The sequence below is a fragment of the Oncorhynchus mykiss genome, chromosome 21, assembly GCF_013265735.2.
Source record: "Oncorhynchus mykiss isolate Arlee chromosome 21, USDA_OmykA_1.1, whole genome shotgun sequence".
Classification (NCBI taxonomy): domain Eukaryota; kingdom Metazoa; phylum Chordata; class Actinopteri; order Salmoniformes; family Salmonidae; genus Oncorhynchus; species Oncorhynchus mykiss.
The window spans coordinates 18,683,332-18,709,182 of NC_048585.1; the positions used below are offsets into that span (position 1 = coordinate 18,683,332).

At 44.5% G+C, this 25,851-nt stretch overlaps 1 protein-coding gene and 1 pseudogene across 2 annotated transcripts; both read right to left on the reverse strand.

Annotated features, from left to right (window-relative positions):
- Positions 1-59: 59 nt before the first annotated feature.
- Positions 60-18,444, reverse strand: LOC110499898 (SCY1-like protein 2). 2 transcript variants are annotated; one of them, XM_021576955.2, is made up of 19 exons: positions 18,293-18,444; positions 16,005-16,206; positions 15,652-15,809; positions 13,945-14,089; positions 12,903-13,052; positions 12,570-12,791; positions 12,137-12,253; positions 11,686-11,811; positions 11,257-11,433; positions 11,036-11,047; positions 10,729-10,851; positions 10,131-10,244; positions 9,817-9,949; positions 8,981-9,099; positions 8,806-8,906; positions 4,389-4,461; positions 4,112-4,201; positions 3,330-3,449; positions 60-3,099 (listed from the first exon to the last, which is right to left on the reverse strand). In XM_021576955.2, exons 2-19 carry the CDS (start codon positions 16,179-16,181, stop codon positions 2,485-2,487), a joined length of 2,772 nt encoding a protein of 923 aa, XP_021432630.1. In that variant the 5' UTR covers positions 16,182-16,206; positions 18,293-18,444; the 3' UTR covers positions 60-2,484. The 2 variants fall into 2 exon arrangements, with proteins under 2 accessions (XP_021432630.1, XP_021432631.1); XM_021576956.2 differs by lacking the exon at positions 11,036-11,047.
- Positions 18,445-18,582: 138 nt separating this feature from the next.
- LOC110500916 lies at positions 18,583-24,326 on the reverse strand (annotated as a pseudogene).
- Positions 24,327-25,851: the final 1,525 nt, after the last annotated feature.

Genomic DNA, 25,851 nt, shown 5'->3' on the forward strand with positions numbered 1-25,851 from the left:
CCAGAACTCAAAGTTACTCTTCAAATCTCTGGCTCAGACTCAAATACACAGACATCATAGAGAATATTAGATTGTGTATTTTCATATATATGTACAGATTTTCATTGAACCACCTCAGACAACATCACACAATACATAGATCATAGAGGCCACACGACACATATGACAGCAGTAGGATACAAAGGATCAGAACTCTTGTAGAAGAATAGGCTTTCTTTTTTGTCCTCGCGTCCAAACGCACGAGTCACGATGACAGGAAATGCAATCCAGTTCTCGCCCTCAAACAGGCTTCCGTCGTCATAGTTACAATCACATGAACATTGCGGCTACCTTTCGTGAAAGATGGACATCAGAGAGGTCTTTGCCCAATCAGGACAGACCTCCATCACTTGTGTCCAATAGAAAGAGGTTTACAACCCAGAAGGACCACCTTTTTGTTATACATGAGCCCATGACATTATCATTGTGCCAGCTCAGTGCCAGCTCACCTAGTCACGGTTTACAGTAGGCATACATTTATTTTTTTAAATCCAACAAAGACCTGTGAATATAAGTTAGCATGTGTTCAGTTACCTAACAAAACCCACATCTTCCAGTCTGCAAACAGCATTCAGTGAGGATTCACACAAGGGGGTTGGTCTCAAAAGTTTACAATAGCGTCCTTTTCTCATCTCCTTCCTTCACCTGCACTAGTCTGCAACAGGTGGATAGGTGAGATGACACTCCTGTCCCATTTTGCCCATTGGGCTTTCACCTATCCTGGGATTTCAGATCAGTGCAGATGAAGGAGAAACGCAAAGGGGACGAGGAAAGGAGACTACTTTTGACTATTAAAATGCAGCCACCGACTTAGTTCCACCACCAAGGATTATTACTGCAAACAGCGCTCCTCTAAGGCCTCTCAATCATCATCACAACAACCCAGGGGCCCCTTTAAGAGCTCTCCCATTTTAAATAGATTTATTTATCTACAATTTAGGACAGGTCCCCTTCAACGAAAAAGTGCTCAACTCATAATATACGTATATATATATATATAAAAACTGCATTTGATATATGTCCAACGATTAACTTAAAATGCACAGATTGCTTGCTTTGTTGAAAGCAGCCTGGTTTGATGCATGGAATAAAATAATTCATTACTAAATTCACCACATTTCAACAGGATCACAATCGTTGGTGGTGTCCCAGCTTGGTCAGGTCAGTAACATGATGGAAGGGAACCCATTGATGAAGTCAGAGGGGGTATTACAAAACAGGAACACACAGGGCTAAAGTCACCAGACACCGGGCAAACTAACTCAATGAATTAGGATTGTGCTGACATTTCAATATGCACACGTGTATACTACTTCACATTCATTCACAATTCCCAGTATATATCGACCAATCACTCCCTTACAGCAAACCATTCAGTACATATGCAGGTGAGTTACTTCAATGAGGAAGGTAGCCTCAGTGTGTAACGGTCACCCTCACAGCACGCACAGGATTCTGTGTGGATAACAATCCCTAACCAGACTAATTGCCTAAACACAATCAACCCCTCCCTTTTCAAACTGGTCGTTGAACTGGATTTCGTCTCAGAAAATACCTTCTTTTTTTTTAGGTCAGATGTAGAAACTGCAGAATTGCCAGTAACATTTCACCGCACCCACTATAACATCTGCTAAGCTGTGTACGCAACCAATAAGCTTCCATTAGATTTTCACTTCCATCCAGTTTCATTTGGATTCATCTATACTGTAAGAATCTTGACATCACTGTTGAATCCTTATCCATCATCTCATTCTAGGCAGAGAACAGAAAGCATGGGTACTAAAAATCCCAAAATAGAGTGGGGTGTTACTGCGGAGACCGTTTCCATGGAGACTTGGCCTTTCCGCCTGTGCGGTTTAGCCGGCGATTCTACAGCTCTTCTGGATTGTCGTCCTCAAAGCAACAGGACCCCACTAAAAAGAACCACGTTGATATGATATAGCAGGCTGCTGAGGTGGCAGCATGAATAACATGTGTTGGCGCTGGGCTAAAAAGGAATGGGCTGAGAAAGACTGGTCTCCATGCCACTGCTCATCTTAGCACATAGAACAGGGATTATGGAGAAGAGATGCATTCTAGAATAAACCTTTCACCCCAAAGTGTCTCAGGTAAGAAACGATATGAAACCCCCACAAACATTACTGAGAGCAGAACACAACGTAAGTGTCTTTTCCCCTCACTCTCTCTCTCTCTAGTCAAGACGGTTTGGAATCCGCGTGCAGATTGAAAAGCTGAGTCTTCAGTCCGATGGGAGCTTAGAAGAACCACACTGCAACCCAAACCACAGAAGATTAAAATACAAATAGCAACAAATATCAAGTGAATTTCATCATCATTTTCACAGTCGGTCCAAAAAGTGGATTTGTCTTTCTTCTTGTTTGCAGTTCAAAAGTCCACCTCCCTTTTTCATCAGTCTGTCGTCATTAAAAGAGGGGAAAGTTGTTTTCAGCCAAATAGGTCTTTCAGGTCGTTGTTGACGGACAAACTGTGTCTGAGCCCACCACCTGCGTTCATTACGGGAGCGGCCGTGGGCTGAGAGAAGTTCTGCGGGCTGAAGAAAGGGTTGGCCTGCATCCCGAACCCGCTGGTCACCCCTCCCATGACTAATGGCGCGCCCTGCATCGGGGCAGTCTGACTGGGCTGGGCTGAACCAAACTGATTAAGCCAGGGGGTGGCGGTGGTCCCAGGGGTGAGCTTGGGAGGAGCCATTTGGTTGAGGCTGACTTTGGGCTTGTTGGAAGTGAATAAGGAGTCCAGGGCAGACATGTCAGGGGTGTTGGTACTCCCTTGGTTGTGGGTCAGGGCGCCAAAGTTAGGGGTGCTGGTGGTGGTGGCCATCCCTCCGTAGAGGCCGGGGCCGGGGGGCCGCATGCCCTGCCCCCCTGTCTGGAAGCCCATGGTTGGGTTGTAGCCGTTGCTGGCCATAGAGCCCATGGGTGTGGTGGAGGGGTAGGCTGAGATGGTGCTGCCCTGGATGAGGCCTGGTCTGGGGGGAGAGGTGAGGGACAGGCTGCCCAGGGATGTCATATTGTTCAGCAGGCAGCTGGTCAGGTCCTTGGCCTGCCAAACACATCAGGTCAAATCAGCTTATCATCTCAATGACAAATAGGTGGCAGGTTTGAAGTGGAAACTAAAGCAGATTACATCACTCTAAACATCAAACTAATAAATTATACAGATATATTGTAATTGTTCTATATGAGGAGTTCAAAACGTGTAACCATGGATGGCTACCAAGTAAGGAACTATACATTTTCATGCCAGTGTGTGTGTGTGTGTATGTCTACTACCTGGGTAGAAGGAGTAGCTGGTTTGATACTCTGGGGGGCTAGTGCTGGCTGGTTTCTTAGTTTGGCTGCCTGTTCCTGCTCCTTGGCTAACCGCTGCTTCTCCTCCAGAGTCAGAGACATCTATAGAGAGAGAGGAGAGGGACAGAGCGGGAGAGAGAGGGACAGAGCGGGAGAGAGAGGGACAGAGCGGGAGAGAGAGGGACAGAGCGGGAGAGAGAGGGACAGAGCGGGAGAGAGAGGGACAGAGCGGGAGAGAGAGGGACAGAGCGGGAGAGAGAGGGACAGAGCGGGAGAGAGGGGGACAGAGCGGGAGAGAGGGACAGAGCGGGAGAGAGGGACAGAGCGGGAGAAGAGAGAGGGACAGAGCGGGAGAAGAGAGAGGGACAGAGCGGGAGAAGAGAGAGGGACAGAGCGGGAGAAGAGAGAGGGACAGAAGAGAGGGACAGAGCGAGAGAGAGGGACAGAGCGGGAGAGAGGGACAGAGGGAGAGAGAGGGACAGAAGAGAGAGGGACAGAGGGAGAGAAGAGAGAGGGACAGAGGGAGAGAAGAGAGAGGGACAGAGGGAGAGAAGAGAGAGGGACAGAGGGAGAGAAGAGAGAGGGACAGAGGGAGAGAGGGGCGGGGGGGAAGGGAGAAAGAACAGAAAACCTTAATAATAACCCCTTACCCCTGAAATATACACATGCACCACCCAAGCTAATTTAACAGGAACGTTAACAGACTTCCACTGCAATACGTTTGCTCCGGTCTGTGCCTACTGAATAAGATGCAGAGTACGTACTCTGTTGAGTTGGGGAGCTGATGCAGAGTTTCCGTTCGCTTTCCCATTAACCCCTGCACTCCCAGAACTCCCTCCAAAGACATCATCAATCTGGAAAAAGACAACGGTTTCAATAAGCCCTAACACTAACCCATGCCAACATGCATCTTTATGATACATTTGGCCTTTTAAGTGGATGAAATCACAGACATCAAGTCTTCATTAAATCAATCCTTCATGCATTTGCCTCATCTGGGCAATCGCCTCTCCCCTCGTTGTGAAGGAAATGACCTCTCACCTGGTTGCCAGGGCTGGGGCTGCGCTTCGTCTCTTCCGATTGGTTGGTCTGACTAGTATTAATATTCATACTCCTGAGGACAGACAGAATAGCGCAAACTATTTCATTCAGCCGAATTTGTCTCACACAAACATAAAACATTACGCAACCCTCGTCTTTCTAATCAGATTGTGAACATTAACTTGCGTCACATCTTTCCTGAGTCATTGCTGACTAATAAAAGGACAAGTAGGAAGATAGACTTCTGTTCTTTCTGTATTTACTAAAACATTATATAGTGTACAAATATAATACAAATGTCTGACCATCTCTATGCACACTCACAGGGCCCTACACACTAGGCACACAGACACTCCAACACACAAACCTATACATATCTACCTCTATCGATCCAGTATCCCTACTGGAACTGACCCTGTATATAGTAACCTCACCCTATACATATCTACCTCAATCACTCCAGTATCCCTACTGGAACTGACCCTGTATATAGTAACCTCACCCTATACATATCTACCTCAATCACTACAGTATCCCTACTGGAACTGATCCTGTATATAGTAACCTTACCCTATACATATCTACCTCCATCACTCTAGTATCCCTACTGGAACTGACCCTGTATATAGTAACCTTACCCTATACATATCTACCTCTATCACTCCAGTATCCCTACTGGAACTGACCCTGTATATAGTAACCTTACCCCTATACATATCTACCTCCATCACTCCAGTATCCCTACTGGAACTGACCCTGTATATAGTAACCTTACCCTATACATATCTACCTCTATTGATCCAGTATCCCTACTGGAACTGACCCTGTATATAGTAACCTTACCCTATACATATCTACCTCTATTGATCCAGTATCCCTACTGGAACTGACCCTGTATATAGTAACCTTACCCCTATACACATCTACCTCTATTGATCCAGTATCCCTACTGGAACTGACCCTGTATATAGTAACCTTACCCTATACATATCTACCTCCATCACTCCAGTATCCCTACTGGAACTGACCCTGTATATAGTAACCTTACCCCTATACATATCTACCTCTATCGATCCAGTATCCCTACTGGAACTGACCCTGTATATAGTAACCTTACCCCTATACATATCTACCTCCATCACTCCAGTATCCCTACTGGAACTGACCCTGTATATAGTAACCTTACCCCTATACATATCTACCTCCATTACTCCAGTATCCCTACTGGAACTGACCCTGTATATAGTAACCTTACCCCTATACATATCTACCTCCATCACTCCAGTATCCCTACTGGAACTGACCCTGTATATAGTAACCTTACCCTATACATATCTACCTCCATCACTCCAGTATCCCTACTGGAACTGACCCTGTATATAGTAACCTTACCCTATACATATCTACCTCCATCACTCCAGTATCCCTACTGGAACTGACCCTGTATATAGTAACCTTACCCTATACAAATCTACCTCCATGACTCCAGTATCCCTACTGGAACTGACCCTGTATATAGTAACCTTACCCCTATACATATCTACCTCCATCACTCCAGTATCCCTACTGGAACTGACCCTATATATAGTAACCTTACCCCTATACATATCTACCTCTATTGATCCAGTATCCCTACTGGAACTGACCCTGTATATAGTAACCTTACCCTATACATATCTACCTCTATTGATCCAGTATCCCTACTGGAACTGACCCTGTATATAGTAACCTTACCCTATACATATCTACCTCCATCACTCCAGTATCCCTACTGGAACTGACCCTGTATATAGTAACCTTACCCTATACATATCTACCTCCATCACTCCAGTATCCCTACTGGAACTGACCCTGTATATAGTAACCTTACCCCTATACATATCTACCTCCATCACTCCAGTATCCCTACTGGAACTGACCCTGTATATAGTAACCTTACCCCTATACATATCTACCTCCATCACTCCAGTATCCCTGTCTCCTTACCCCTATACATATCTACCTCCATCACTCCAGTATCCCTGTCTCCTTACCCCTATACATATATACCTCCATCACTCCAGTATCCCTACTGGAACTGACCCTGTATATAGTAACCTTACCCTATACATATCTACCTCCATCACTCCAGTATCCCTACTGGAACTGACCCTGTATATAGTAACCTTACCCTATACATATCTACCTCCATCACTCCAGTATCCCTACTGGAACTGACCCTGTATATAGTAACCTTACCCTATACATATCTACCTCCATCACTCCAGTATCCCTACTGGAACTGACCCTGTATATAGTAACCTTACCCTATACATATCTACCTCCATCACTCCAGTATCCCTACTGGAACTGACCCTGTATATAGTAACCTTACCCCTATACATATCTACCTCCATCACTCCAGTATCCCTACTGGAACTGACCCTGTATATAGTAACCTTACCCCTATACATATCTACCTCCATCACTCCAGTATCCCTGTCTCCTTACCCCTATACATATCTACCTCCATCACTCCAGTATCCCTGTCTCCTTACCCCTATACATATATACCTCCATCACTCCAGTATCCCTACTGGAACTGACCCTGTATATAGTATGCATACTTACAGTGCCTTGCGAAAGTATTCGGCCCCCTTGAACTTTGCGACCTTTTGCCACATTTCAGGCTTCAAACATAAAGATATAAAACTGTATTTTTTTTGTGAAGAATCAACAACAAGTGGGACACAATCATGAAGTGGAACGACATTTATTGGATATTTTTAACTTTTTTAACAAATCAAAAACTGAAAAATTGGGCGTGCAAAATTATTCAGCCCCCTTAAGTTAATACTTTGTAGCACCACCTTTTGCTGCGATTACAGCTGTAAGTCGCTTGGGGTATGTCTCTATCAGTTTTGCACATCGAGAGACTGACATTTTTTCTCATTCCTCCTTGCAAAACAGCTCGAGCTCAGTGAGGTTGGATGGAGAGCATTTGTGAACAGCAGTTTTCAGTTCTTTCCACAGATTCTCGATTGGATTCAGGTCTGGACTTTGACTTGGCCATTCTAACACCTGGATATGTTTATTTTTGAACCATTCCATTGTAGATTTTGCTTTATGTTTTGGATCATTGTCTTGTTGGAAGACAAATCTCCGTCCCAGTCTCAGGTCTTTTGCAGACTCCACCAGGTTCTCTTCCAGAATGGTCCTGTATTTGGCTCCATCCATCTTCCCATCAATTTTAACCATCTTCCCTGTCCCTGCTGAAGAAAAGCAGGCCCAAACCATGATGCTGCCACCACCATGTTTGACAGTGGGGATGGTGTGAGCTGTGTTGCTTTTACACCAAACATAACGTTTTGCATTGTTGCCAAAAAGTTCAATTTTGGTTTCATCTGACCAGAGCACCTTCTTCCACATGTTTGGTGTGTCTCCCAGGTGGCTTGTGGCAAACATTAAACAACACTTTTTATGGATATCTTTAAGAAATGGCTTTCTTCTTGCCACTCTTCCATAAAGGCCAGATTTGTGCAATATACGACTTGATTGTTGTCCTATGGACAGAGTCTCCCACCTCAGCTGTAGATCTCTGCAGTTCATCCAGAGTGATCATGGGCCTCTTGGCTGCATCTCTGATCAGTCTTCTCCTTGTATGAGCTGAAAGTTTAGAGGGACGGCCAGGTCTTGGTAGATTTGCAGTGGTCTGATACTCCTTCCATTTCAATATTATCGCTTGCACAGTGCTCCTTGGGATGTTTAAAGCTTGGGAAATCTTTTTGTATCCAAATCCGGCTTTAAACTTCTTCACAACAGTATCTCGGACCTGCCTGGTGTGTTCATTGTTCTTCATGATGCTCTCTGCGCTTTTAACGGACCTCTGAGACTATCACAGTGCAGGTGCATTTATACGGAGACTTGATTACACACAGGTGGATTGTATTTATCATCATTAGTCATTTAGGTCAACATTGGATCATTCAGAGATCCTCACTGAACTTCTGGAGAGAGTTTGCTGCACTGAAAGTAAAGGGGCTGAATAATTTTGCACGCCCAATTCTTCAGTTTTTGATTTGTTAAAAAAGTTTGAAATATCCAATAAATGTCGTTCCACTTCATGATTGTGTCCCACTTGTTGTTGATTCTTCACAAAAAAATACAGTTTTATATCTTTATGTTTGAAGCCTGAAATGTGGCAAAAGGTCGCAAAGTTCAAGGGGGCCGAATACTTTCGCAAGGCACTGTACTTTATCGTGGTGTTCTTATTTTTTAAATCTCAGGCATTTTTGTTCTACCTTGTTATTTTTAGTAAAACATTGTTATTGATTACTGCATTGTTGGGGTTAGAGCTGCAAGGAAGACATCTCACTGTACTGGTGCATCTGACATTACAACGTCAGAGGAAGACAGGAGGGAGTGATTTGACTGATACCTCTGTTGTTCCTGCATGCTGTGTAGCTGCTCCAGTTTGGTCTTGTGCTCTGCCTCCATACGAGTCAGCATGTCTTTGATCACAGCCATGAAGGAGTTAAACTGAAACACACAGAGAGAGGGTGGGAATACACCCTCTGTGTCTGTCTGTGTGCGTGTGTGTGTGTGTGTCCTACCTGGTTGAGGTTGAGGTTGTTGTCTATACTGAGCGAGACTAGATGAGGCAGACTCTTGGCGGCTAGGTGCTCTTTGGGGATGCCCAGTTTCTTATGGGAGAAGGTACACTTGTAGATCCCTATGGGAGGAAACAACCATACAACCATTCCACAACAGATCAGAACCACAACAATCAACAGAAAAAGCAGCAATACTGTTAAAGCGATAGATCATGTTTTTAAGTGTTACCCTATTTCAATTTGTCATTTTATCCTAGGTGAGTTGTTGACTCATTTTATCCTAGGTGAGTTGTTGACTCATTTTATCCTAGGTGAGTTTTTGACTCATTTTATCCTAGGTGAGTTGTTGACTCATTTTATACTCGGTGAGTTGTTGACTCATTTTATCCTAGGTGTTGTTGACTCATTTTATCCTAGGTGAGTTGTTGACTCATTTTATCCTAGGTGTTGTTGACTCATTTTATCCTAGGTGAGTTGTTGACTCATTTTATCCTAGGTGAGTTGTTGACTCATTTTATACTCGGTGAGTTGTTGACTCATTTTATACTAGGTGAGTTGTTGACTCATTTTATACTAGGTGAGTTGTTGACTCATTTTATACTAGGTGAGTTGTTGACTCATTTTATCCTAGGCGAGTTGTTGACTCATTTTATCCTAGGTGAGTTGTTGACTCATTTTATCCTAGGTGAGTTGTTGACTCATTTTATCCTAGGAGATTCTAAAATGAGATAGTACTGTTGAAGAGTTCTAATAACTTTTCTGTTGAGATTTTCTTAGTTTGCTTTTTTTCAAACAATCCCTAGGACTATCATCTAGATTCTTAGACGTTCCGTTACCTAAAACCCCCATGAGTACGGCTGGTTCTCTGGAGGGGATCTGTTGCAGGAAGGGAAGGATCTCGTCAATGACATACCATTTGTCCAGGTACTCCAGAATCTTCCCCAGGCACACCAGGGAGTTCACCCTCACCTACACACACAGGTCAAACATACGCACACACAATCAGAATATTTCTGTCACCTGTCAATCAATGGTCAGTCAAAAACAACCATGTGCATTTGATCAACACACACACAGAGAGACAGAGACAGACAGACATAGAGAGAGAGAAAGAGAGAGACAGAGAGTCAAATGAAAACGAGAGACTGACTGCAAGTGAAGAGGTCTGTAGACAGGCAGACTTGATGCGGGGGATGAGTGCGTTCTTCATGGAGGGATACTCAATCAAGTTGGCAAAGGTAGGGATTATGTTCAAACACAGCTCCTGGGGGGGGGGGGGGGGGGGAACACAAATATATGGCACAGCATTGCTAATGACTTAACGGCAGAGGTTTTCATAGAATCACATAGAGCCTAGAACTCTCAAATGGACATTGGGATCATAGCAAAGCCAAAATATAGTCTGTCTTGGTCAGGGGTATTATAGAATCTCTATGGAGGTTCCCATGTGAACTTTACAGAGTTGGTTGAATGTGCTGCTAACTCATTTGGATAGGTAAATAGAGATGTCTGTCTTTTACAGTGTACAGTACCTAGACAACAAATTACGCATTAAATCAAGGCAGTGTATTTTTAACGGGCAGAAAATGTATGGCAACGGACGACAGTATGCTAATTTACACTTCCCTTAAATCACACTCAAACTAACTTTAACCTCAATCCTAAACCTTATTTCATTAGTATTGCAGTTCTCTTTCTGCCGGTGGAATAAACCCTTTGTAAACTCATGATGTGCCTGTCCGTGGTACCTGTATCTGGATGGAGGGGGCCTCCAGGGCTCTGTAGACCATGGGCAGAACGCTGTTCTTAATGTCCTCCGGTGGGGTCTTGGTCAGCAGCAGGTCCATCTTTTGCAGGAAGATCAGCAGGATCTGAGAGACACAGAGGGTTAAACGCGGTTCATCCAGGCTTAATGATGGGAGAGTGACAGATAAAAAGAGAGAGATAGGTAACTACCAGTGAAATGAAACTAGGAATAAAGTGAGCTCTTTTTTTAAGCATTAGAGTGTTACACACACACAGTCTTAGCAACTACGCTTAGCAAAGACCACTCACCATATTGCTTGCCTGAAGGCGTGGAAAGGAGAAGAGAGAAACAGTATGATATATACAGCCCTGTCACCAGATAAAGCATATAGCATCCTCTAGTCTTATCTAACCATGCCATCCCTGTAACACACATCAAGAAAACATAGAAGGTAGGCCTGAAAACTGGGTATGGGGATACACTGTTTGTGTGTGTCCTGTGCATCCTGTGTGTGTGTGTGTGTGTGTACCTGGACAGGCTCCTGCTGCTTGAACACAGGGCTGAGGTCCGGCAGGATGAGTCTGACGTACTCGTCCTTGGTACACTCCTCTGCGATTAGCAGCACGTTGGGCAGGACGAACGGCACCATGTCTGGGTTCACGAACTCCGAGGTGAGGGCTGGGAGGATACGATACACGACCACTCTCTGGGGTGGAGAGGAAGAGACAAGACACAAAGGGGTTAGGAATAGTGGCTTTAATCAGAATAATTTTTAATAAATCACCTTTGAGCACATATTTGCAAAATGGCCAATCCCAATTTGACTGGATTATTGAAGACCACGTTCCAAACTACCTGTCCACTGAGTATGAAGCATTCTACTGTAGGAATGTACAACTAGGACACTAAAATGACCTGTAAGAGCAAAACACTCACCACACACACAGTGAACACTAACCTTGGGTAGCTTGGGCAAGACCTTGGGCAGGTTTTTATAGAACTGGGACTTCTGCAGGTTGTCCCTCTGGAAGAGGGAGTCAAAGTAGGCCAGCGTCACCGCCCCCACGTCATCAAAGAAGGGGATCTGAAGCACCCAGACACAGAGAAGGGATTATTCAACTCAACTGGGTGGTAATGGCATAAAGCAGGATCAATGACTTCATCTTGCTTCAATTCTCTGAAATCACTTTTTAGGAAGACGACCTTGAAAACAGGCATTCAACCAATATTCAACCGATGACACATGTTCAAGTTTAGCTTTATTGATGAATCAGAAAATCTAAAACAACATCTAAATCTATTTATCAGTTAGCTGACTTGGTGAGCGGGTTTTAATATGTAAAGGTATTGTGTATCCTGTTGTATTAGTGACACAAGGTCATAGTTGGTGACAAGGGGGGTGATCTGACCTTGGTCATCTGGTCAGCGTCAGGCCGGACGTTGGGCGTGACACTCAGCAGCATCTTGACGTGCTCCCTCACCTCCTCAGGAATCTTATTCAACATGGTGGGGCTCAGTCTGCTAAGCTATGGACAGACAGGGGGGGGGGGGAGAGACGAAAGAAATCTACTAATTCAAAAAGTATGGAATCAATGAAGCATTAGAAATATTGCAGTGCACTTGGGCATTAATATCTCTGTCCTTTTCTCCCCAGAATGCTAAAGAAGACGTGATGCATTCTGACTGAGGTCTGCTGTCTGAATGAGGTCCTTGGGTGCTGTCGCTCCAGAGAACTCTAACTTTATGAAGAGGGCCAGAACTCACAACTTCAATGTATTTTTTGACTAGCAATCAGGTGGACTTCTGGCCATCAAGCCTTCATCTCACTCCCCACCCCCTCACCTGGTCCAGCTGTCGGCTGAAGCTCTTGAAGATGTCGTGCTTGTTGACCTGGAACACGGGCTTGCCCTCGTTGAAGACGGCGTGCATCACCACGCCCAGCGAGTACATGTCCGAGGCGGCGTCGCAGCTCACCGACAGGATGTACTCGGGGGCCAGATACTCTGGGTTGGGCAGGCAGAGCGGCGGCAGGTTGGGCTCCCACTCCTTACAGGAATACTTGGGCTGGGGGAAGGAGGGAGGGAGGTGGAGACAGGTATGTAAGGATATATACAGATACACACAGAGGAAGAGATACATACAGGTGCACACAGGCAGATGCGCTGAGCGTCTCACCTCGGCATCGGAGGGGTTGGTGGAGGAGATGCTGAAGTCAAAGCCCATGATCTTCCAGGCTCCGCTCTTGTTGAGGATGACGTTCTCCAGACACAGGTTCCCATGGACCATCTTCACCCCGCTGTGTAGGAATGACAAGCCCTCCGAGATCTGAGGGAGATGTGGAGGAGGGGGAGAGAGAGGGAGGGAGGGAGAAGAGAGAGAGATGAGAGTAGTCAGAGGGAGAGGAAAAAGATAAGGAAAAGAGGCATGAAGCAGATAGGAGAGGTAAGACAGTGAGCAGAAAGACAATCTGTGATATTAACTAAAGACTTGGGGATCAGTAAAGTACAGTCTGGTTACTTCATCTCACGTGTCCCAGGCATTTTAACACACAAATTCAAGCTGTACTTGACAGAGGTTTTTTCCCAACCCAGAACCATTATGTAGCGTTGACATTTCACAGCATTCCTCCTTAAAGGGTCAATCTGCAGCTCAAACAATAAAGCGCAACTACGCCAATGTTTTGGTAAAAAGCCGAAGGGTGGGGCTGGAAAATGTTTACCACTCCCAAATTCCTAGACAGAGCATTGGATGCAAGAACTGACCATCCATTATATCAACATTATAATTGTAACCATGTTTTAAGACAAGTGTTTGTTTACAATAACAAACAAATTAGTAAAACAAGCTTTGGGTTCTGATGGGGTACGACAGTTGAACTAAGCTCATAAGACATTTATAAGTTATATTCTTCAAGAATCAATGGGCACATATAATTGATTTATACGTTGTTTTTTTAAATGTATGTAGCAATCACAGATTGCCCCTTTACATAGCTGTGTGACTTGGCAGGGGAGTACAATCTAATCGATTATCCCCCAAAAATATGTCTGGGACACAATTTAATAAACAGAAAGAGAGGTGTGGTTAGTTCAATTGGGTTTGAAACATACATCTGCCAAGCAATATACATAGCAACAAGACGTGTGTGTGTGTGTGTGTTCATTTCAGACTACGTGTGTGTATGTGCACAATTGCATGTGTGTGTATTGGGTCTCACCTGCAACAGGCCATACTTGGTCTCCACGTCGTACAGCTTGTAGTCCTTGATGTCTGTGGGCACGGGGCTGGGCAGGTTGTCCCACTGACCCAGCACATTGGACAGACTGGCAAACACTGGCTCTGTACAGAACGCCAGGCAGTCCCTGAAGGAGGGAGGGAGAGAGGAAACAACAGTGTCAATGATTACAAACAAACTCTGATGAAGAAAGAAGGAGTGTGTTAAAAATGACAGAGAAGAGGAACAGTAAGATAAAAGAACAAAAGAAACAGGAGATGATGGTGAACTAGAGGAAGGATTGAGAGAGAGAGAAAGAGAAAGAAAGAAAGAGAGAGAGATACCAATTAGGATCTGGCTAAAAATACATGAATCAGTTATAGAACCCATTGCCCTTTATGGTTGTGAGATCTGGGGTCCGCTCACAAACCAAGAATTCACAAAATGGGACAAACACTAAATTTAGACTCTGCATGTAGAATTCTGAAAAAATATCCTCTGTGTACAATGTAAAACACCAAATAATGCATGCAGAGCAGAATTAGGCCGATTCCCTCTGCTTATCAAAATCCAGAAAAGAGCCGTTCAATTCTACAACCATCTGAAAGGAAGCGATTCCTAAACCTTCCATAAAAAAAAGCCATCATCTTCAGAGAGATGAACCTGGAGAAGAGTCCCCTAAGCAAGCTGGTCCTGGGGCTCTGTTCATAAACACAAACAGACCCCACAGAGCCCCAGGACAGCAACACAATTAGACCCAAACAAATCATGAGAAAACAAAAAGAGAATTTCTTGAACAGAGCAAACAAGAATGCTATTTGTCCCTAAACAGAGAGTACACAGTGGCAGAATACCACAAACGTAAGGAAAGCTTTGACTATGTACAGACTCAGTGAGCATTCCAATAAAGCCCCTTGAATTGAAATAGAGTGAGAGCGAGAGCGAGACTGAGTGGGTACCTCTTGTTCCACTTCCTCTGGCAGGTGTATGTATTATTCAGTACCAAGTCTGTAGAGCTAGGCCCAAAACTTTTCATCACATCTTGCTGCATGTGTGTATGTGTCATCTGTCGTGTGTATTTATCCATTTTTTGCATGCGTGTGTATGCATGACTTCCTTGTGTGTATGCATGATGTGTGTGTGTGTGTTACACGTGTGTGTGTGTGTGTGTGTGTAAAGGCTCCTAGCAGAACTCGGCTAGGCGAATTGAACATCTGTGCTCACATACTCCCTTAAAATACCCTCACTTGAAAAACTAGAAAAAAAAGTGGCAATATTACTGTTTGTCCCTCTTGAGACACTGTAGCAGCTAGTACACATCCTTAAAATAGTCTGAATTAATCTAAAGAGGTCTGTAATTATAATTTTGACATTTTTCCAGAGGAGGTCTTAGTCTCACAATTTTACATCTAACCAAGATGTTTGGAGGAGTATTTCTCAAGTGGATAGAATTTGCATGAAAACGATTAGTCTGTCGTTGAATGACTACAAACACTTCATTGAAGAATCCCTACTGTTGACCAATCACAGACGAAGGGGCGTAAACTTCCGCTACCAAACTTGGAGAAGCCTCAAGAAAGAAATGGTGTGCTCGTACAGCCACAAAAAAAATCCTGCAGAACACCAAAACAAACAAAAATGTTACAAAATGTAGTCAGAATATACACGCTAACTGTTTGGACTGGGAAGCAGCCGGTAAGTTAAACCCACCTCGACTCCTCCAGTGGGTGCTGGACAGTGAGCAGACGAGGATGACGCAGTCTGGTGAGCTGCTGCACACCTCTCTTCAGAGACTCAATGATCTGGTCCTTGTCAAACTTCTGATACTTCTCCACCATCTTTTTATCAAACACAAACACAGCCACCTCCTGGAAGAACAAACAATAAGACAGGAATTACCATCTACAGTTTGTCAGTTGGAGATGGTAAAATGAGTCCCATCTATCCTTTGAACAAATTGTGGAAAACAAATGTGTAAGTTCTCAGGCTGCCCAAGGACTGGGTTGGGAGACATTGTTCTAGTTAAGTATAGAACAGTCCATGAAGCCCCCAGGCAGTCTCACCTGTTTGGTTGACTTCTTGGTTCCGTTGTAGATCCTCCAGCACATGCCGGGCCCGCCGCTGGCGATGTGGCGGCCCACCTCAAATTCACGCGTCACCGGGTTGCCCATGACGGCGCTGGTCATGTCGGCCGTCACCTTGGTGACAGTGCTTTTGAGCTTGTTCAGCATGGACTCCATGGTGACTCAGCCTGACCTTTGACCCCTGGGGTGGAAGAGAGACAGAGGTCACAGAGGGTACAACTATATGGTATTCTGAAAAAAAGGCTTAACACACACACACACACACACACACCCTTTCGTATGGAGAAAAAACCTAGTCTATTAGCAACACACATTAGCAGCTCGCCACCGAGAGCAAAATCACAAAATGTTGCACATTAAAGTGTCCTGTGATGGCTGAAGACAGAGCGTGTACCACACACACAGTACTACAGAGTACACACAGTGGGCAAGTGTGATTACACAAACACAAATCCCAACAAATCTCCTAAATCAGTGACTTAGAAGTGAGAGAGACAGGTCCGAACAGGAGTCAATATCTCTATTATTAGTATGCATTGTCTGCATACAAATCCCGACAAGCGCTGTCCAAACCCCGGCACGACTACAATAGAATCAGAGTGAATGAACACATTCAGACATAATATCCTATTAGCATATCAAGCAGTGGGCCTGCATCTCAAATGGCACCCTATTCCGCATTTAGTGCACTAGGCCCTGGACAAAAGTAGTGCACTATATAGGGCATAGGGTGCCATTTGGGACGCATACCGGAGATGTGGGTTCGCAAGCCAAACAGACTAGTGAGGAAGCCATTGACCCCATGTTTAATTATAAACCTTATTGAGTCACTGTCTGAAGCCTCTATCTGTCCTGTCGGTCTCCTGCAGGCAGGGTATAACATCATTGCTCTCCTCAACACCTGGTCTTGTTGCTGATGTTGTTGCCAACAGCCATAATTGAGTCAGTGGACACTGCTGGACGTGGACTGAGCCAAGGGCTTTAATCTTGAGCAGGGAGAAAACCAACCGGCCCGTAAAACCCATTACTTAATCAGCCTCTTCCCCACTGTGTGTGACTAACTTTCTGTCTCTCGTTACTGCCTAATCCATCATGTCCCAAACACTGTGGATCACACACTAGAAAAAAGCAATGATTCACACATCGGTCACCATAACAATGAACTGAAAATTCTGTCCCAAACTAAATGTGTGGACTAGGGCTACACCACTGCTTATAACTAACTAGAAGTTAAATATAACTACAAGAAATGTAAGACGTATCAAATCAATTATATCCAGCTCAGGGCTCCAGCTATGCATTTTGTTTTCTAACTTGCTATCTAAGTGGCTAGATGTCAAGATCAAGCTGCTTGGTTACAGAAAAGACATCATGAATCAAGATTGATGTTGCCTAAAAAGTATCAAAGTCTACATCTGTCTGCTGTGAAAAGATTTACACAATATCATTCCAGAATGCAATCGTGTCATTTCAATTTCCAGAATCTCGCCTTACTGTGCTATTGAGATCTTCACATTGATGACAGATATTGAAATAGTGCTAAATGAATGTATGAATTAGAACAAAATACGTCTGCAAGCTTGGAGACTTAGCTACTGTATATCCTAAGCAGAATGCTATGCAATGTTGGAATATGATATATCCAAAGTATCTTTCTCTCTGGATATTGTATTAATTAGGCTACATTTAACACCACTTCAATACGGACCTTGTGATCATAAAATTGTTATCAATTTTGCTACTTGTTACAATTGGTTGCATTTATTTCCCACTGGAAATGTGAATGTGCCAACCACATCGACTTTACCCGTCACCTCATTGTCTGTGTAACTGACTAAGTAGCCAGATCACGTGAAACGTGTAGGGTGGCTGAAGCTGAACAAACACAAGCAGCTAGTTAACGTTAGCTGGCTTCTATGATAGGCTATCCATACCAGTGAGTCTGCCGATGGCCAGTTCAGCAATTGCGGAAGGAACGCGGTTGTGTGACAGGGTTAGTTAGAGCATGCAACACCACTTAGCTACGATTATCTTCCAGCTAGCTAACGTATTGGCAAAGCCAATACCTGTCCTGTTTGTTTAACCGGTTTTTGTTAATGTGGCTACCCAGTTAGCTAGCCGCATAACCTGACATGGATAAATAGCTAGTTATATATCGCATAGCAGTAGGCTAGGTAGGAAGCTAGTTAAAGAGAGACGTCACTTTTGACGTTTGTTGAAATGCCGTGTTGCGTCTCTGGGTCTGAATCTGACTATATCATGCTTACCTGTGTCACGAAGGGAATGTCAGTGGTTTTATGATTCTAAGTACTATTTAAATTGAACAACAGCTGTCAGTGATAGCTGTGGTACACAGCCTCCATCTCTTCCAGTCCAAATTTCTGGATGACTTCTTTGCTAAGCTAGCTTGCCACTTACTGTAAACGTCACTTCCGGCTACTCAGATAAGTGCCCTTTCTGTTAATTTAGGAGCACTTTTCTCATGATTATACACTTCTATATTGTGTTTGAATATTTCATGCATATCTATATGTCCAATGGTTGCTCAAATGAGAACTGGAACTTCCAACGATGTTTAATGAAAGTCTTATTGTACTGTATTTAATACAGTTTTTCAACAAAGTGCATTTCAAAACAATTCAAGCATTAAATATAAAACCTGAAATGGGCAACGTTACAGATCATGTGTACTATTCTGTTGACTAAGATATGTAAAGCTCAAAACTAGGCAGCAACATGCAGTACAGAAAATGCTCTAGAATTTAAAACATAGTACCAATGATGCAACAACTTAATTAACAATGTAACTCACAAAAAGTAACCCAGGTGTATTCACTAGGAACCACACAGAGGAAAACAGAAACAAACAGGGACCCATTTGAATTTGTCCAACAGAAACTCATTTTCGTTGCACAACTTTTTCCTAGGGTGTGCAACTAATGAATACACCCCTGGATTGTATGATTTACACTCATTTCAATAAGTTAATTCACTCAACCTTCAAGATAAGCTAAAAACATGGCACTTATTTGAGACGAAGCATTCATTTGTAAGACCACCAACAAACTACAAAATAAAAAACTTTTGGCTGCATTTTAAACATTCCACCTTATGATTAAACTTGCAAACCCATGCAATCAAAGCCTATTACAATCCAATAGAATAGTTAGTGTCAACTCTATGAGTAACAGATATGAAACATGTTCTTGACAGCAGTGGGAAACAGTTCCACAAATAATTAAATTAATACCATTTCAAATAATTCCGTTTGTCCCCAACAGAAAATATACAGATATAAAAGTAGTTCTACATTTACCAGCATTATTCCCCTGACCAGTTAGAAGATGCAGTCAACGAAATCCAAAACAATACGTCATTTGTTATTAAGACTGTCAACACAATAATTGTGTTACATTTCATTTAAGGTATAGAAATAAAGTGTCATGCTTACTCATCAAAAGAGATTCCTCTTCAAGCTTAATATCCAGCCTAAACTATTTACAGTCCCTAAATAAAATCTACCTTAGAAAACTAGCCACTTGATACCAAAACCAGCCCTGAATAAATTCAGTTAGATCCTATGCCTGTTAGTTTTAGATAAATGTTTCACCAACATTACACATTCTCCCCTGTGTAGATTAACAAAATCAAAAGGTTTTCCTGACAGGCATCAGCTAAGGAAAGCAGAGAATGCTCTCATTCACCAGAAATAAACCCTTGAGTCACCTGGGTTAGTGCATCTCTCCTTGTTAGAACAAAAACATTGCTACTATCATACCACTAACATACTATGGCCTACAAACGAGTGCAAATGCATTCCTGAAGCCGAAGTCATAAGAAGGCTTGAAAAGCAAAGCCTTGTAAGAGTAACATCACTAAAAGACAACACTAACTAGGCCAACATCAAATCAGAAGAGTCATTTCATCCCATGTAACGAACAGTTCTGATAATCACCTGGCAAAAACTTACTGTATCCTGTCTTGGGACAAAACTATTGCCAGCACTGTGGAAAATGTTGGCATAACGAAGAACAAACGCGCTTGTTAAGGCGACAAGGATCCCTACTGCCCAATTCCAAAATTAACCCCTCTATGCAGTATGCCCTTATGTAGACCAGGGGCACGTTCAGCAGGATTGAACGTTCAGATATAAATACGCTATGTAGATCAAACATGCCTCTGACATGTAGAATAAGGAATCACATCGGCTCATTTCAATCTGTAATGTTCAAGAACATTTAGCAACTGAACATAGCCCTGGAATGACCTTACCCTCTGATTGGTAAGTGGAACACTTATACCTGGAATTGCTTATAACTAATCCAAACCTTCCAAAACTACAAAGGCATGGCGGGGTTAAGGTTTGATTTTGGATTGGGTCTACCACCACTCATTACATTCCCTTTCCCCCCCTAGAAAGTGGAGGAGAAGTGTTGGAGGAAGACTATGGATGGTGCTTCTGGAACTCCTTGACCAGCCTCCTCCTCTCCTTGACAGACAGGGCCTTGCTCAGGCTGATGTCCCTGATCAGCTGCCTCAGGCTCTCCAGGGTTGCCGCCTCGCACTGATCCTCATACTGCTGCAGCGACACCTGCTGGCAGAACGTAAACACTGCAACAGAATGAGGAGAAGGGCGTCAATACAGAGGTGTATTTATTAGGGAACACATCACGGAAAACGGAAATGAGCTTCTCATTGGTAGTTCCTGCCCGTTTCAGTCGGTTTTATTTCATTTCGTGCCTAATGAACACCACACTGATGGTGGTTTATTTCATTACTGAAGAGTAGGGACGACTCACTATTTTATGTAGTACTGTTATGATAATAGCATAAGCACAAAAGGGCATATACTGTAGATCACCAAGTCTTAAAATTAAGTATCAAGTGGGCCTGAATGTACTCAAGTTGGATTGAACTCACTCGCAATGTTGTTTGGATCTGTTCCTTGCTGCAGGATTTGCAGCGTTCTCCTCACAGCATCAATCAGCGATGTGGGGGTCTATTTCCATTATGGATAGAGAAGGGTTGATAAAAGGTTACTTTATTCACAAACAAATGATATACATGCTGCACTTAATGTATCAGGCAATGTCAGAAATACACCAAACAAATTAAAACTGGCGTTGGAGTACCTCCTCCCTGCCGTTGGAGTAACTCCTCCCTGCCGTTGGAGTACCTCCTCCCTGCCGTTGGAGTAACTCCTCCCTGCCGTTGGAGTAACTCCTCCCTGCCGTTGGAGTAACTCCTCCCTGCCGTTGGAGTACCTCCTCCCTGCCGTTGGAGTAACTCCTCCCTGCCGTTGGAGTACCTCCTCCCTGCCGTTGGAGTAACTCCTCCCTGCCGTTGGAGTACCTCCTCCCTGCCGTTGGAGTACCTCCTCCCTGCCGTTGGAGTAACTCCTCCCTGCCGTTGGAGTACCTCCTCCCTGCCGTTGGAGTAACTCCTCCCTGCCGTTGGAGTACCTCCTCCCTGCCGTTGGAGTACCTCCTCCCTGCCGTTGGAGTACCTCCTCCCTGCCGTTGGAGTACCTCCTCCCTGCCGTTGGAGTACCGCCTCCCTGCCGTTGGAGTAACTCCTCCCTGCCGTTGGAGTAACTCCTCCCTGCCGTTGGAGTAACTCCTCCCTGCCGTTGGAGTACCTCCTCCCTGCCGTTGGAGTACCTCCTCCCTGCCGTTGGAGTACCTCCTCCCTGCCGTTGGAGTACCTCCTCCCTGCCGTTGGAGTACCTCCTCCCTGCCGTTGGAGTACCTCCTCCCTGCCGTTGGAGTGTCCAAAGGCAAGGTGTCCAAATCCTGACTTTAAAGCCTCCCTCTGTAGCTACTATTTCTGTTCAACAATGCAGCCCTAAACTAGTTTATTTTGGTATCGGAGAACTGCGGGCAAAGGTCTGTCAAAAGAGGGCCAGGGAAGAGGATCAGGGATTTCAGGTGCCTACCTTAAAGAGCTGAGTGTGGTTGTCCATCAGAAACATCAGCAGCCTCTCGCTCCGGGTTACGAGATAGCTCTTTATTCTGCACGATGACCTTCAGAAATGTCCTGCTGACCAGGGCTCTGTTGTCTGTCTGGACATATTGAGTGGTCCGTCACACAGTGGACCACCAGTGTTACCACTTTGGCTGAAGCAAAAACCTACATCCACAGATGCCATCGCAGGGTATGATTGGCCCACCACTGATGTATATAGTATTTATCATTGGGCCCTGACCCATTATTTGAGAAACAATGGTTTTGGAGTAAGATTACCTGTTTGTGCAGACGGCATGCATCCGGATGGGCTGCTGTGGCCATGAAGGCCAGGAGCCTCCTCAGCTCATCTCTCCCAGCAGGCTCCAACAGATGCAGACACAGCTGATAGGCCCTGACAGCATCATCCACCTTCCCACAGTCTGAGAACACACACACACACAGGAAGAGGAATAATAGGGAGAAAGTGGGTGGGAGTGTATGTCAAAGAGACATGTACAGACACAGGAGTCAAACATGATGAAAACACTATATCACACAACACCCCACCATAATTCCTCAACCAGCCAGTCTCACCCAGCAGGTCCAGTACGGCCGTGTGGATATCCAGGTAGCGTGCGGTGAGCAGCGGGGACCTCTCCTGGCCTCCGTAGTGCTTGGCCATGGTGTCAAACAGCAGTTTCGTCTGGCCGGCCCGCCTCTCTGCCCCCTTGGTCTCTTCTGTGGTACTGCCCTGCTAGAGGAGGTGCTCCCCCGCCAACACGATCAGCTGGTCAGGGAAGAACTCCAGGCAGTCGGCGGCTGCCACCAGCAATGCGTCCAGCCTACAGTGTCACAGGGAGAGGAAGCCAACTTCAGGGCCTTCTTTTAATGTCAAAAGAGCTTAAATATAATTTAATGGGAGGTTGTTAATATTTTGACCAGGGGTTGGAACCAAAATTTAAAAAATGTGTTCCGTTCCAGGTTTCCGACCAGAAAAAGTTCTGAACCGGTTCATATAGTTCCTTTTCATTCAGTGAAATCAACAGTTTTTACAAAATAGCTAATTCATTTACTCAACACATTAGCATTGATGGAGAAGCTTTCTATGGAAGCGTAAGCTAGTTCTTTACATGTTGATTGGTCAGATATTTTAGTCGCATCTCGCGCCTGCACTATTACCGGTAGGGGGAGAAAGAGACAAGCTTGGCTTGAAGCACTGAACATCATGACATGAACTGGAATGTGTTTAGGCCATTACTAGCATTATAACTTTATACCAAATTATATACTAGATATTAAGAATATTTTTGGAACAAAAATAACATTATTAACCCATTCTAAAATATTTGAAAATAATGTTTCTGTTTCCCGGAACACGAGATCACTTTCATTCCCAGTTCAGTTTCCGTTCCTCAAATGACTTTTTCAGTGTTCTGTTCCATAAACCGGTTCCAATCCCTGGTTTTGACCAACAAAATAATGCTTAGAATTCCTAGTATCATTTCCATTAAATAATATGGCGGTAGGTTAGGTACTAACTCGGGAAGGTTGAGGGTCTGGGGCAGCTCACGGTCCAGGCAGGTGTTGGAGATGACCAGGTCCTGGTGGTGGCTCTGCAGCAGCTGCAGGGCGGCAGCCTGGGGACGGGGCTGGGCCCCCCGGGTCGGAGTCGCCAGGATGCAGTCCAGCACGGGTAGCTCCACCGTCTGCAGCAGCTGCAGGGCGGCAGCCTGGGGACGGGGCTGGGCCCCCCGGGTCGGAGTCGCCAGGATGCAGTCCAGCACGGGTAGCTCCACCGTCTGCAGCAACGTCTGCTGCTTCCACACCTCCTCCACCACCACTGAGGACAGGGGAGAAGGGAGAGAGGGGGCTAGAATGACAAGCAAGAGTGGGAAAGAAAAAAATAAGGGAGAAAAAGGGAGGACAAGACAAAGGGAGGGGGAAAGAGGGATGGAGGGATACAAAGAATGGAAAAGAGGAAAAAAGAAAAGTACATTATCTTTTCTAATATAGTAATTTCCAACATGGCCAGGTGGAGACAGCCAGGCTTTGTCATCTCACCTGTCTTTGAAAGGAAGATGGTGGTGGGGGCTTTGGTAATGGCCTTAGGGAGGGAGGGCTGCAGGTTGATGATCTTCAGCAGCCTCTCCACCCTCCGGTCTGAGGGGCCCAGCGCCAGGGGGTTGGAGATGGTCCTCAGCTCAATCAGTCTGCAGAGAGAGAGCAGTGATGATGTAGTATAGTAAAACCGTGTGTGAGAAAGAAAAATAAAGAATGAGAATGGGTGTGCATGTTTGTGACTCAGACAAACCTAGAGCCTTTCTTCCTCTTCCCCACTAAGTCCTCAGGGGCCATATTCTCTGTGTCCCCATCCTTCCCAGCCTTAATGGCTGAGCCGGGCAGCGAGCTGCAGTCCTGGAAACGGTAGAGGCTGCAGCCCGTGTCCTCGAAAGTGGCCTCCTAGTCCTGGAGGAACAGCTTGGTCCCCACCGCCTCAAACACCTTGGCCTCCATGAGCGCCTGGCAGAGCCTGGCGGCCTTGAGACGTGACACCTCGCTGGCACAGAAGAAGACGTTATGCATCAGGTAGCTGAACACAGCAGGTGGCGCCGCCACGTCGCACCTCCACCTGTATCTGCAGTGCCTGGAAGATGTTGAGCCACAGCTGTGTAGCGTGGAAGGGCCCAGAGAATCCTATGTGATGACATATTCAGGTAGTAGACGCAGACATATTTCATCAACAGTATGGCGACTGCATGCAAAATAAATAAATAAAGCAACAACAACACGATAGAGTTCAAATCTGCCAAGACAGCTGTTGGATCCTGTCAGTTCAGATTTTTGAGGGGGGTTGTTGATTTTTGTGGGATGTCGCCACACCGTGTGTGTGATGACGTCACCTTCCTGAATCTAGTTAGTTAGCTAACGTTACCCTTCACTCCAATATTAATTACAAGCCTCTAGTATGGTCGTTTAACTTCAGTATACTCAGTTGTGTAAAATATAAGGGTTGTGGCCATAAGCCATAAAACATGACATGTAGCTAAGTTAGAATGTAATGTGTTTATAATGGCTTAGCTAGCAGTTTAACCAACGAGGTTAACTAGCTAATGTTAGGCTAGTCAGATGAGTGAACACAGCTTTGCACGCTGGCTGTGTTTTTGGATATGAAAACAAAAAGTTGAAAGCTTGTTACGGTTTATAACCTAAGTATTTTCATGTTAATTTCTCACCTGGTTGAAAATTTTCACAAAGCCTCCGTGTTTGACTGTTCAATCGTCTAAACCTCGGCGTTAAATCACCCGCCATCGTGAAAAAGGATGTGACGTAGCTTCTTCGATGAGCTTTAACGGCGGTTGGCATCCAATAAATGTTGCATTTCCTCCACCAACTAGACAAGGTGTTATGGGATTTTTATGAATAATGACTAAATGATGTATACATTTTACGTAGAATTATAACTAATATAATTATACCCTGTCTGATGAAGAATGTTTGTACATAGGCAAAGAGGAAGTGTTAACAGACAACTTGTGACAGACAACTTGTGACCACAGTGAAACTAACAACAGGAAATATGTCTCGTCCCCAACCAGGGAGGGGAGAAACCATTGGGCTTGCAGTAGATTGTGTAACATGTGGTAGCATATGATAAGCAATATGTATGTGTTGGAATGGAATTGAAAAGCAGCTTTGTCATTGTCAGGGAGGAGGAGGGACATTTATGACGAAATGAGAGGTATATAACCAATGTACATGAAATGATGGGCAGAGCTAACAAGAATAAACACTATTGGCTAATTTAGTGGCTGGTCTCTGTCCATTTTATGCAAATAAGAACCTTACAAATTCTTAGAAACAGACAGAGTGTTTTAATTGA

Bases quoted from the DNA above. Each gene is read 5' to 3' on its own strand.
- LOC110499898 (XM_021576955.2), bottom strand. From the start codon at position 16,181: ATGGAGTCCATGCTGAACAAGCTCAAAAGCACTGTCACCAAGGTGACG. The intron at 13,053-13,944 runs GTGAGACCCAAT...CATCTCCCTCAG, and splicing joins CCAAGTATGGCCTGTTGCAG to ATCTCGGAGGGCTTGTCATT. The intron at 9,950-10,130 runs GTCAGTCTCTCG...CTGTGTGTGTAG, and splicing joins TACAGACCTCTTCACTTGCA to GTGAGGGTGAACTCCCTGGT.